Source organism: Leguminivora glycinivorella, chromosome 17 (assembly GCF_023078275.1).
Source record: "Leguminivora glycinivorella isolate SPB_JAAS2020 chromosome 17, LegGlyc_1.1, whole genome shotgun sequence".
Classification (NCBI taxonomy): Eukaryota; Metazoa; Arthropoda; class Insecta; order Lepidoptera; family Tortricidae; genus Leguminivora; species Leguminivora glycinivorella.
This window is the reverse complement of record NC_062987.1, coordinates 1982741-1996622: the sequence shown is the minus strand read 5'-3', so window position 1 is coordinate 1996622 and position 13882 is coordinate 1982741. Positions and strand designations below refer to the sequence as shown.

Sequence of the window (13882 nt, the reverse complement as noted above, 5' to 3'; positions counted from 1 at the left end):
ACGATGTATAATTACAAATTTTTAAATAACATATCAGACTTCAAAATTAAAAGTTATTTTAGCAGTAGGTATATCTCTAAACAACAATACCTTCGTTATTTAACAGAGCTAACATGACATTCAAAATAATGGCAGGTTGGTATGATAACGATTCCATGAATTTTCTGCAATACTTTTTCACTGAGTAAAGAGTACCAGGTACAAAATTACAAGATAATAGTTCGCTTCTATAGAATACATGTTGATTATAATTACTTATTAACATAATAACAGTATCGTGCATTAAACATGCTTAAATTTATTTTATTATTATATTTTTACAACAACTGTGCTTATTTTACTACCTATATTTTTATCTACGACCCTAATTGTTCGTGCATAAATAATACCTACTTATGATTGAATTAACACATATTTATTTATTTATTTTTTTACAAAGTTCAAGCAATATAATTTAATGTAATATAATTGACGCTAAATAACTCATGCAACAAATAAATAATTCACAATTTATTATATGTTAAGTAACATGTAGTAAGTAGGCAAGTATCATTATTTATTTATAATTTTATGTGTTTATTATACATCCAATTTTCTACATCCTTGATGGAGCACCGATTTAAGTAGGTATGTTGTCATATCCAGTCTCCCAATCTATCTGGAGCCCTCACTATCCTGCCGGAACGAGTAACAATATTATTACCGGGATTAGGTACAGTGTTGTTTACATTCGGGGCAATATCAGTGGCGCTTGTTAACGGGGACGGCGTTACGTCATCTAAGTCAAAGAATAAGTCCACATCAGGCGAGTCATTTCTCTGTGGCGAGTCACTAATAATATGCCTACGATTTCTCACTATTTCGTTACCGTTTACTAATTTAATTTTATAACTACGTGGGCCCAACACCTTTGATATGGTCCCCGATGACCAACCTTTTTTATTCGGGTCCATTAAAACTTTAACTTTATCGGCCACTGATAAAACGGGAAGGTTTTTCGCGTTGCGATCATAATATTTTTTATGTGCTTTTTATAAGCCAATTTGTTTTTTACGGAATTTTGAATTTTTGGTTTTAACAATTTAGGAGAGATTGGAATTATGCTTCTCATTTTCCTACTTTGCAGCAATTGAGCTGGCGATGCCAAATCATTAGCTAAAGGCGTGTTTAGATATTCTAGAAGCCCTAGTCTGTAATCAGTGTGATTTTCATTTGTTTTGATCATAATACTCTTAACGGTCTGTATTGTTCTCTCTATCTGTCCGTTAGACTGTGCGTATCTCGGAGACGACATTTTATGAGTGAACTGCCACTCATCCGCAAACCTTTTGAAACTTGAGGACGTAAACTGCGGTCCCCCGTCTGACATAACTACTCTAGGAATCCCTTGGCGGCAAAATATATTTTTAAGGGATGATATTACATGTTCAGACGTCGTTGATGATAACTTACTGATTTCTATGAACTTGCTGTAATAATCAACTAATAATAAATAATCGACCCCATGTAATTGAAATAAATCTAATTAATTAAATTAATAATTCGCTTAATTCGCTTCTACTCATTTCCTCAAAGGTTGACTGGAAGAGATCCCATTAAGGGATAAGTCCGCCTACATTGTATATTACTGACTCTGTAACTGTGTCTCTTTTGTTTCCTTTATGTACAATAAAGCTTATACATACATACATACATAAATCTACGCCTAATTTTGCCCAAGGTTCATCTGGAATTTCATGCGGAATTAGCTCTTCTTTTTGATTATTTTTTCTGTGCGACAGACAGATATTACAGTTATTTATTAAATTATCTATTTCATTATTAATGCACCGCCAAAACATTATTTCCCTCGCTCGTAATTTACATTTTTCCTTACCCATGTGACCTATATGAATTTTATTTAACATATCTTTCCTTAGAGACTTAGGAATCACTATTCTATCCCCTTTCCAAACTAAACCTTGTGCTACAGTTAACTCATCCCTATAATGTCATGATTTATTTATAATTACACTTATGATAACAGTAAAATACATTTGAAGTGTGGCAACATTATTACGTTACCCTAAAAATACACGGGTTATTGGTAAAATAATATTATACTACTGGCAACACGGCAGTAGGTTCAATAAGTGGTGGGGACGATGGCAAGACGGGAGAGAGACACGACACGACCGGCTCGTTCACTTGGGTCGAGGTGGTCGAAGAGAGCACATCGTGAAAGATCAATCAAATAAGTGTACCTGCGAGTACCCCTTGTTGTGTAGATAATATTTAGAGTAGGATAATGGTGAACCTCCACATTTCAGAAGTGTTAACGTACCACTTAACCACAATAGAAAATTTAGATTTATTTTGACATTAACAATAACGTATTTCATTCAATGAGTTTATAGTGAATAACAAGATGTAAGTTTTCTGGAGATTGTACTTACAAGCCATATTTGTAAGTACCTATTTAAAAATTAAGTGTGTGATGAACTTGCAGGTAGTTTTAAAACTCCAAAGTGAATAAAATAGTTATTTACTAGTACGTCGTATTATTTTGTGTTTAAGATTTATTTTTATTGTAATGTGCAGTCCCTGTTGGTTTTAGTGAGCGAATAATTGATTACCGGTTGTATAATTCATTACAAATATTTTTTTTTGGGTGAATTGTAGATTAAAACATTTTGGATTATGAAAAATTTAAACTCGGATGACAGTGTAGCAAAAAGATAAAGTTTTAAATGATTATTCCAATTAATGTTCTAGTGAGAATTTAAATTATTTTTCAGTAAATTTTGAAAACTTAAAGGGTTTTTGCAGTATTCATGTTGTGATTTCATTAAAAGTCGCGAGCGCACACTTTCTGAAGTGGTTGCCTAACATGTGATGTGACTGACGACGCGCGACAAACTTCTTGTGGGAAATTCGCCTGCGTTAATAGAAAATTTGTGTAATATTTAATTACGGTTGTATATCATGGGTTATTGTTACCATGAGCTAAAGATAATGGCTATTTTGATGAGATACATAAGAAATTTAAAATATTTTTATATACGGTCAACCCAATCCTGTCACAAAAAAGGTAAATTAAAAAAAATGGCGGGCTAGCAACACTGGGTTTTAAATTGTTCGCGTTTGAGTTGTATCTTATCCGTGAACATATTTGTTTAAATTTACTAAGGAACTATGATATAATAAATAATTTATAAATTTGTGACATTAATATTTTTTAGAAGAATTAATAGTAATTGCGATTTTGATAGAAAATCTTGAAATGGTTATTGAAAAATAGACAAACGGTTGTAATTCTTTGTCAGTCAAGTTTGACTAAAAATTAATACCGTGGCATGCATAATAAAGTTGCAGCAATGTGTAAAATTGAGGTTATAATTATTGCGGCTGTTTGACGTAATTATTGCTTTTTGGTCGTTTCATAGGGATACCATACTTTAGTCATAATCTGGTTGACAGACTATAAGTGTACATGTTAAGTAAAAAAATGGTTTATTCTGTGTATTAGTCATGGAACAGAGATGTGAGTTTTCGCTGACATTCTCGTATTAGAAAATTGCACAATTTTATTATTATTTTTGGTAGGTACCACATATTTATGTATTTAGATATTGTTGAGAAATGTGAGTGCTGTGAATGATGCGAAAAAAAAAGCGTTGTTCGTTAAACTGAAGTTTATTTAACTTCATATATACATATTCTTGGATTGAATACAAGGGAATATAATATGTTTTTTTTATCTTGGTAATGAAATGATTTGATTGAATTGAAAAAGGTATACTATAAATTAAAGTGTGATTCATGAAATAATATAAAATGTGGAAACTAGCATCGACTGGTTTTGGGGATGACGATGTTTTTGTAGTTACATTTTTGTACGTATCTCAATTTGTCATACCCAACCGGGGTGCCATGTGACCTCTTTAGTATTGTAACATCTGCAAATTTACCATGGTTTGCAATAAACGATTGATTGATTGATTGATGTTAAGGAAGTTGAGAATCAAGTGACATGGGCGTGCGTCTTAAACTTGATTATTGTTGACGTGAGCGTACGTCGTGGATGTTGAATATCATGTGAAGTGAGCGTACGTCTTAAACTTGATTATTGTTGACGTGAGCGTACGTCGTGGATTTTGAAAATCAAGTGACGTGAGCGTACGTCGTGGATGTTGAATATCAAGTGACGTAAGCGTACGTATTTTTGTTGACGTGAGCGTACGTCGTGGATGTTGAATATCAAGTGACGTGAGCGTACGTCTTAAACTTGATTATTGTTGACGTGAGCGTACGTCATGGATGTTGAGAATCAAGTGACGTGAGCGTACGTCCTAAACTTGTTGTTGACGTGAGCGTACGTCATGGATGTTGAGAATCAAGTGACGTGAGCGGACGTCTTAAACTTGATTATTGTTGACGTGAGCGTACGTCATGGATGTTGAGAATCAAGTGACGTGAGCGTACGTCCTAAACTTGTTGTTGATGTGAGCGTACGTCATGGATGTTGAGAATCAAGTGACGTGAGCGGACGTCTTAAACTTGATTATTGTTGACGTGAGCGTACGTCATGGATGTTGAGAATCAAGTGACGTGAGCGTACATCCTAAACTCGTTGTTGACGTGAGCGTACGTCATGGATGTTGAAAAGCAAGTGACGTAAGCGTACGTCATGGACGTTAAGAATTAAGTGACGTAAGCAAACGTCAAGGAAATTGAAAACTAAATGACGTGAGTGTACATTGATTTAAACTAACACGATCTTCACTCATATTATTAAATACGCGATTAAGTCCCGTTTTAATTTAATAATATGACGTGAGTGTACGTCTGATTTTCTGATTTTGTTGACGTGAGCGTACGTCTTATTTGATCCTGTGAGAACGTTTAGAATGTTACGAAAATTAAGTGATGAGTGCTTACATTTTTTATTTGATGATTTAATCGAACGTAAAAGTATATATAATTAAATATCGAAATTACGAGGGAGTAAAACGTCTCTAGTGATATTTTTATTGACTTGCACATGCATAAGGACGTTTTTCAAAGTGAAGTTATACGCCATTGATTAAAAGAGATATTCAGTACGAATGTGCGAGTGATAAATAAAATGAAGAATTTAGTAGTTACCAGAACTGTCAGGTGATAACAGACACCGGGAGTATTTATATCGAGTCGAGGTAGTTGATATTGAAAGTAATAGTTCACAACAATTAGTACGATGGCCAAAACTGTTTGGTTTTCTGTGAACAATAATAATATTGTGTAGCTTTGCTATCAAAACTGGATTTATTTTAGATTCCAACGATGAGGATTAACTGAAATCACAAAGTATGAGCTTCGTATGTAACTATGTAAAGAATGAGAATAAAGTTATTTTGTAGCGAACATTAAATTTGTTCTCTTGAAAAGGTGTTTTGCTGAAAATTATTTGAAAACGACAAATAATTTTACGGTCAAAAGTTGAATTTGAACGTATGTACCAAACTAAGGTTGAGAAGCATACGGGTTTACCAGTATAGCGATGATACTGTCATGTATCGTATACATAGATGTCAATGTATTAATGGACAATGAAACTACTTAGTCCACCTAGCTTTCGATTTTTAACGAGAAGTAAGTTTAGTTACTCAGATTTTTAATGACGCCGGAGTTCACGATCGTAGTAAAATGATGTGTATTTGTTGTGTATCACTGTTAGATACACGATTCTATTTATAATACTTCGTTGGTATTTATGTATCCTATAGCTGTGTTGTTAAAAAAAAAAGTACTAGTACGCAACACGTAAGAATACATTCAAGTCACAAGTTAAATAGAAATCAATCTTGAACACTTCCGAATTCTATGAAAGCAAAGTTGGACAACAATTCTGGGTCGTAGGACTCGTAGGTGCCTTGTTGCCTTTAATGAATGTAAAATTCTAATGAATGGTCAAATCAAGTATCTCACTGAAAATATAGTGAAGTGATTAACAATGTGAGGTGTGCAATAAAGTGTATTGTATTGTATTTTACCTTTGTAGATGTAAGATGTGTGACAATGCGCACAAAGGGATATAGAATATTAATCGAATGGGGCAGAGTACGCCTACATCCAATATTTCCTAATCCGTAGGAATTTGCGATTGACAGAGAAGTTAAAATGATTTTTTTTTTAAGCAATGCCTTGTAACAATTCAAAACCTAAATTTTGAACTATTTCGGAAAAGCATAACGAACTACTTAGATTTTTATTGGACCGAATAGCGATAATGTAACTAATATAAATGCGTTTCACAGTGAAACATGGATTAAGTGTGATATAATCCTCCTGAAACGTTACCTAATGATCCTTTAATAGGCACTTGCACTTGTCCAAAAGCAAATACATTAGCAACAAGCACATGATAAATTGTACCTATAGTAGTAGGTATAGGTACGCAATGTTTCAATGATTCTACTTCTATATCTTTTTTTTTTTGAGTTAGTTAGCTATGTTTACGCAGATAAGTTAAATTGGGTATAAGTTTCTGAATGGAGTCAAATGTTAAGAGAGAAAGATTGTTAAGTCTTTTAATATGAGATCGTCGACTATAACGGAATTTAAATATTTATTGTTATTAATTGAAAAAAATTAAACAGGGTAATTAGTACCTGATGTATCAGAGCAGCTTAAAGTTGACATAAGTAACAAGTTTTAATTAAAATGGAAATACATGGTAGAAATATTTATTTAATATGCCAAGTGACAATATTACGTAGTAAGGTATCAGAAGTTACCCAGTATGGATATGCGATTAAATACAAAGTATTATTATTGTCATGCAAGTCAAAATTACATTCCATGGACCCGAGATATGGAAAGAATAATAATTAAAGAATAATTAATGAATATTATTGTTAACGGTACGAATTACTTTTTAACGTTTTGACGTAATTTGTTAGGATTATATGTATGTTTTCCGGTTAGATTTCAAAGAAATTACGTAATTTCCTGGAAGTCAAAATAAAATTAAAATTATTTTGACTGAATACTTTGTTTTTGAAACACAATAGTATAGGCATCAAAAATGTGATTGAATTGAGACTGAACGTAAAACCCTTATATATCTGAATCTAGATTTAATAGATCAAAAAAAAATGTTGAGTAATTGCTATTTGGATGCACATTCTACACAAATCTTAGTTGCTGAAAGTTGAATATAATATTTGTCTTCGTACAATATAGTTAATTCAAGACTGAGTAAGTCTTGAAGATACATCATGATCGAGAAACGTAGCATCACATTAATATGTGGCTCTGGTACACAAAGTGTAAATCCTGAAGTAATTTAAATACACTAATGAATTTATGATAACAGTTGATTTGACGTCATATTTTAACTACATATTTAATGCAGATCTTTTGTGTAGCTGATGAAGCCGTCTGTAAAAAAAAAAAATACCCATCCAATTGTTAGCTATGGTTTTTATTTTTATTGGAGTATAAATAAATTAGTTCTGGCATTATTGAGAAAACAAGATTAGGTTTATATTCTGTGAAAACGATTTCCATATAATGTCATGATTCGTGTTAAATCTAAATAAAATTACAGACATAGTTTTTTTTATTATGAATTTGAAAAGGTATATTGTTGAGCCAAAAAAAAAAGAAGACACGTAGTGCAAAAACATTCAGTACATAGGTAAATTGGTACATAATATATTCGTTTGTGTAGAAACCATGAATCCTAATGATTGATTGTATGAAGCATAATGAGTTGATACGGGTATGAGTCCCGCCGGAAGCGTAATTTTTTCCGTTTTTTTTTTCTTCCTTCAAAATAAAAACTTGAAGTGTCGTTAGTGAACTTTTCTGGTTTAAAAAAAAAATTACTAAGCCACATGACATTTCTAGAAATATTATTTCCCATACCTGCGAATAAAACAAGTAACTAGAATGATAAATGTCATAAAATAGTAAAAGATATATTGAAGTACTTGGTGTTTGCTTAATTAATGATGGAAAATGAACGTAAAATTTTTGAAAGTTACCTTACTTGTGTGGTACTTTCCATAACATTCGTGTTAAAAATATAACACAAAATGTGTTCAGTGATCACCTGAGTTTATACGATAATTATGATACTGATCGCAATAATATAGTAGTAATATATATTATTAATAATGATTGTTAATAGATTTTGATTGAAAATCGTATGATACTTATTTAGAATAAAGAAGTTATGTATGTCCGTAATTAACTGATGTATATTCGACGTGGTGTTCAATTTTAGAGAAATCAGAAATTATATTATTGGCCGAGTCGCGATGCTGGAGATAGATAATAATAAAGACAATACGATAATTCAGTTAAGCGTAAAATAACTGTTGGATGTAAATAATTACTCGGATTATAAAAGTGTTCAAGTTTAAGTATAGTTTTGAAATATCAATGTATTATTTCTAAACTAATTGAAATGCAGAAAAATAAAAATACATTGCAAAACGCAACTTTTAATGATGCGAATCTTTTAAAAATTGATGATGAATAGTGTCAAAAAGAAATAAAAACATCTTACCTCTGAAAATCAAGTTACCGAATTTAGCTCGTGTAGACGGCGATTGAGTCTTGACTAATGAGTTAATGGCGATGAACACATTGCATATGCACCTATCAGTTAAATAAGAGGTAAGGGTCAATTTGTCAACCGCGGTCCTAAAAGTTTGAACCCTGTGTCAAGAGATGGCATTAAATGCATAATCTTGTCTTTAGCAACAAGCTTCCAGAATACTTTATTTTTATTTGATAGTTATACTATATAGATAGTAAGAGTATAATTAACAGCCGGTTGAGACAAGAAAATTAATTAATTTACAACTTACATGATGATCAACATAAATTGCGTTTGTATTAACTTTGTAAACCTATTAGATATAGATTTGACAGAACATGGTGTAAAGCCAGAGATGAGTCTCATTTTTTTTTGTAAAGATTCATGAATATTGGTCGAATCGAATAATAGTAGTTGTTTTGTAATTAGTAAAATGGATCAATGAAAAATATGAAAAGAAAACCCGTAATGATGAACATAATGATCCATTATTAGACATACACCGAAAAAAAAAGTTTCCAAAATAGTACATTTTGTCCTACGTACATGTTTTGCCAAGTTAAGGGATCAATTTCTATGATATTTGATGAGTTGATAATAAAAACTGAGGTGTAACTCAGATATCAAATGAAGCGACCGTCAACCGTTGAGAATGCGCGTAAAACATCCTAAATCTTAATTTTAACGGGAATGTTTCATTAACAACCTACATGAGAATTTTCTGATGAAAATATCTAGTAAGGAGTATTTTGAAATTTTTTAAAAGTTGCAACAAAATTGATTAATGAAAGTTAAAATCAATTTCCTAATATGTAGTTAAGTCCCAGTAGTAGACCTGACTTAAGTATCATGTTTAATTAAAAGTCTTTAACAAGCGACTTTTCGATTATTCCTAATGTGGAAAATGTGGATTATGTTACTATAGCTATGCATATTTGGTAAATGCATTAATATTGAGTGAAAATCAGTGAAATCACTGTTATTAAAGATTGACATTTTCGTAATAAATGGTCTAATAGGTATTGATTTATTATTAATAATTTTATCACTTCCCTGAAAAAAAAATGCCTTGAGATATTGTAGTACGAACAGATGAGTACAAAAGCACAAGTAGTAGTAACCAAATGTACCTTCAAGTAAAAAAAAAAAGTGTTTCGTTTTTTCTTTATGATATAAACCATAAGTATAATATCGAAAATTACCTTACGATATGGATACACAGAAAATTATTGTAGGTGTGGAAAATTTAAACAGTACTTGGGTTGAAGCTTGAAAGGGAATCATACATAGTCTAACGTCATAGGTTCTGGAACTGATCGTTCCGGGAATATTGAGTATAAATGATTGGATTAGAATCATTCTATTCAACATAATATAATTGGTGAAGCAGAAAATAATTACATGTTTAATATAGGGTGTAATGTGAGAAAGACACGTAATGGTCGAAGGCAAGCGATTTTTGGCTGTGGCATTAGCAATGACATTAGGTAATATGTAACGTACATTTAAGTGATGCTAAAACGAGTTTTAGAAAAACAAACAAAAATTTACAATTATAAATTATATAAGAATATTATTTCCGCTTGATTTTAAACAGAATAAGATTTTTTATTGACTAATGCCTATAGGTTTTACGTAAGCATGCAACAAAATAAACGAATGCTGACAAGTAGATGAAATATCTGAACTGAATTCATAACTAGATGAGAATAATGAAAATCGAACACGAGCTAGAATAAATACCAAGTCATTATTATGAACAGCAATATACATGCAACAGACCGAATGTCATGATAGTCTTTTGAGTTAGAGATTATATCATAATTTTATTTAAGACGTTTTCCGGAAAAGTTTTTGTACCAGTTGTATATTTTCTGTTACAACTTCCACAAAACGGTATTACGAAAAACAAGACTGTCAAAATAAATAAAACAGATCTAGCTTTTCTTGTTTAGGTTCGTGCGCCGGAGTCATGCACGAAGCTGGATGGCCGAATGTCATGATTTATTTATAATTACACTTATGATAACAGTAAAATACATTTGAAGTGTGGCAACATTATTACGTTACCCTAAAAATACACGGGTTATTGGTAAAATAATATTATACTACTGGCAACACGGCAGTAGGTTCAATAAGTGGTGGGGACGATGGCAAGACGGGAGAGAGACACGACCGGCTCGTTCACTTGGGTCGAGGTGGTCGAAGAGAGCACATCGTGAAAGATCAATCAAATAAGTGTACCTGCGAGTACCCCTTGTTGTGTAGATAATATTTAGAGTAGGATAATGGTGAACCTCCACAATAAGTCCAATACGGCCTAAGTACCTCTAATAATTCTTTTCTATCATTAGGCCATCCTTTTAAGATACATTTTCGTAAGTGAACCAGCTCGTCGTCGGTGTCAGTTTTTGTAGGTTGAGGAACTGGTGGTCCGTGAAGTGGTCATCGACGAGGTCGGCCAGCGCGCGCTGCACCGCGCACACCTCGTCGTGCAGCGCCTCGTGCTCGCCTCCCGTCCCCGCGCCCGCGTGCTCGGGGTGAGCCGGCTCGTATGCGCGCGACAGCGTGTCCGCTATGTACAGATGTTTACCCGGCTTATATACCAATTTGAACGTATAACGCTGTAACCTTAATAACATTCTTTGAAGACGAGATGGTGAGTCTACTATAGGCTTTTTAATTATACTTATTAATGGTTTGTGATCGGTCTCAATCGTTATGTCCGATCTCCCATATATATATGGATAAAAACGCTCACACGCGAACAGACAAGCGTACAACTCCTTTTCAATCTGCGCATACCGTTGTTCCGTTTTAGTTAAGGACTTGGAGGCATAGCACACAGGGAGGTTATTCTGCAACAAACAACACCCAAGACCACTTTTGCTTGCATCTACTGAAATAGTTATTGGCTGATGCATGCTATAATATTGTAATACCGGTTTTTTCATTAAACATTCCTTAAGATCGTTAAAACATTTACTCTGGGGCTCGTCCCAATGCCACTCAATTTCTTTTTATAATAACTGCCTTAGTGGTTGTGTCTTATCTGACAAGTTCGGTATAAACGTTCCTACGTACGTAATAAGACCTAAAAATCGTTCAATATCTTTCCTATTAGAAGGTGTAGGCATATTTTTTATTGCTGATATATGTGAGTCATCCGGACTCAGGCCGTCCTTTGTTATGCGATGACCTAAATACTTTATCTCTTCCAACCCAAACCGACATTTATTTCTATTGAGCTTAAGGTTCACTTTCGCACATCTTTCCAATACATTTTTTTAACCTGAGATCATGCTCCTCCCTAGTACGACCATACACTAATAAATCATCTATGTACATACATACCCCTTCAAGGTCATCAAAGTTTTCATATATCTTTTTGTGAAACACTTCGGACGCAGAACAGATGCCATATGGCATCCTTAGAAACTTGTACCGTCCAAAGGGCGTGTTAAATGTACAATACCTACTTGTATCGTCGAGCCGCACCTGCCAGAAACCTGAGCTCGCGTCCAGGGTGCTGAAGTATCGTGCACCTGATAAATTTGATACTATTTCATCGATGGTTGGAAGCCGAAAATGTTCCCGTTTTATAGCATTATTTAATTCCTTAGGATCCAAACAGATTCGTAAGTCTCCGTTTGATTTTTTAACTACCGTTATGCTACTAACCCAATCCGAAGGTCCCTCAACTTTAGCTATTATCCCCTGGGCCTCCATTTCTATCAACTTAGTTTTTACCGCATCTTTTATCGCAAATGGTAATTTCCTCGGTGCATGAATCACCGGTACTACATCTGATTTTAATTGAATTTTATACTCGCCCGGAAGACAACCTATACCAGCAAATACATCACTGAATTCCTTTACGAACCCTGGAACTTTATCGTTTGACTCCTCCACAGCCATGACTCGCCTAACCAAGTTTAAATCTTTACACGCAAACCGTCCCAGTATCGGCGTGGAATCTAAATCAACAATCTTAAACTCTAATATATACAACTCATTTTTGTACCTAACTCGTAAGAAAATCCTGCCTATGACATTAATTTAATACCCGCGCCCGAGTACTCAGTAAGTCTTGTATTCGTTTTTAATAAGATCTTTACTCGAAATACCTAATCTGGTTAAATATTTTTTAGGCAGTATATTTATGTCTGCCCCCGTATCTAACTTGAAATATACAGGTACATTATTTATTTTTAATTCGGTGTTCCACTCCTCACAAGAGTCACAACAACATCGGTTTGTTATGTTATTTACCTGTTCATCAGACTCTTCCACCATGTACACCCTGCACATCCTGGCGTAATGGTTCGGCCTGGAACATTTCATGCAGGTCCTGCCATACGCCGGACAGTCGTACTTCTTGTGCACCCCGCCGCACTGGCCGCACCGCCCTCCGCGCTGCGCGGGCGGCGCGCGGTGCTGGCCGCCGGCCGCGGTCGGCCCCGGCGCGCTGGACACGGCCCTGCGCCCCGCTCCCGCGCCAGGCAACCATCCGCGCCCGCGCCATCCTCGTCCGGAACTCGAGCCCGCCTCGACCTTTGCACCTGCCCGCTTTATTTCGTACACTTCTTTGTTAGACACCGCACACACTTCATTACTTTTTATCTCACTACTACACTCACGTTTTATGTCCTCCGAATACATTTTCGAAACTATAGCTGCCCGACATATTTCTAACGCCTTATCGAGAGTGAGGTCGTCCTCGCGTAGCAACCGCTCCCTTATCGCTGCACTAACGATTCCACAGATGAGTCTATCTTTTATTAATCCGTCACTTAAGGTACTAAACTCGCACGACTGAGCCAACTTTCTCAACTCAAAGACGTATTGATCTATGGACTCATGGACAAGCTTTGCTTAGTTTGGGGCTAAGTTGATCTGTGTAAGGTGTCCCCAATATTTATTATTTATTATTATTATTTAACACGTTCACTGCGAAACAGGTCATTCTGACCCTGTTCTGGACTTCCCCCTGGTGCGGCGACAGAAATGCGCAACTTTACCCTAGTGCGAAGCCCATATCATTGTGATATTTTATTATTTTTATATAGTCAAGTATACGTTTATATTTGTCATTTTACACTCTATTTGACAGCATATAAATTAATAAACAGGTCACATATGTCTTGTTCGCACCAGTCTTAAACTTTTGTTATTCAGTGCGGAACAGGGCCTATAATGACCTGTTACGCACGACCTTGTATAGCACTGGAGCAAAGTGCAAAATGCATTGAAAATGAAAAAATGAAAATGAAAATGAAATATTTATTTTTCAAGTAGGCATATTACAAT

General features: G+C 34.4%; 1 protein-coding gene across 1 annotated transcript; it reads right to left on the bottom strand.

Moving 5' to 3' along the window:
- Positions 1 to 508: 508 nt before the first annotated feature.
- Positions 509 to 13418, bottom strand: LOC125235448. The gene is made up of 2 exons (XM_048142019.1): positions 12845 to 13418; positions 509 to 675 (listed from the first exon to the last, which is right to left on the bottom strand). Exons 1-2 carry the CDS (start codon positions 13232 to 13234, stop codon positions 655 to 657), a joined length of 411 nt encoding a protein of 136 aa, XP_047997976.1. The 5' UTR covers positions 13235 to 13418; the 3' UTR covers positions 509 to 654.
- Positions 13419 to 13882: the final 464 nt, after the last annotated feature.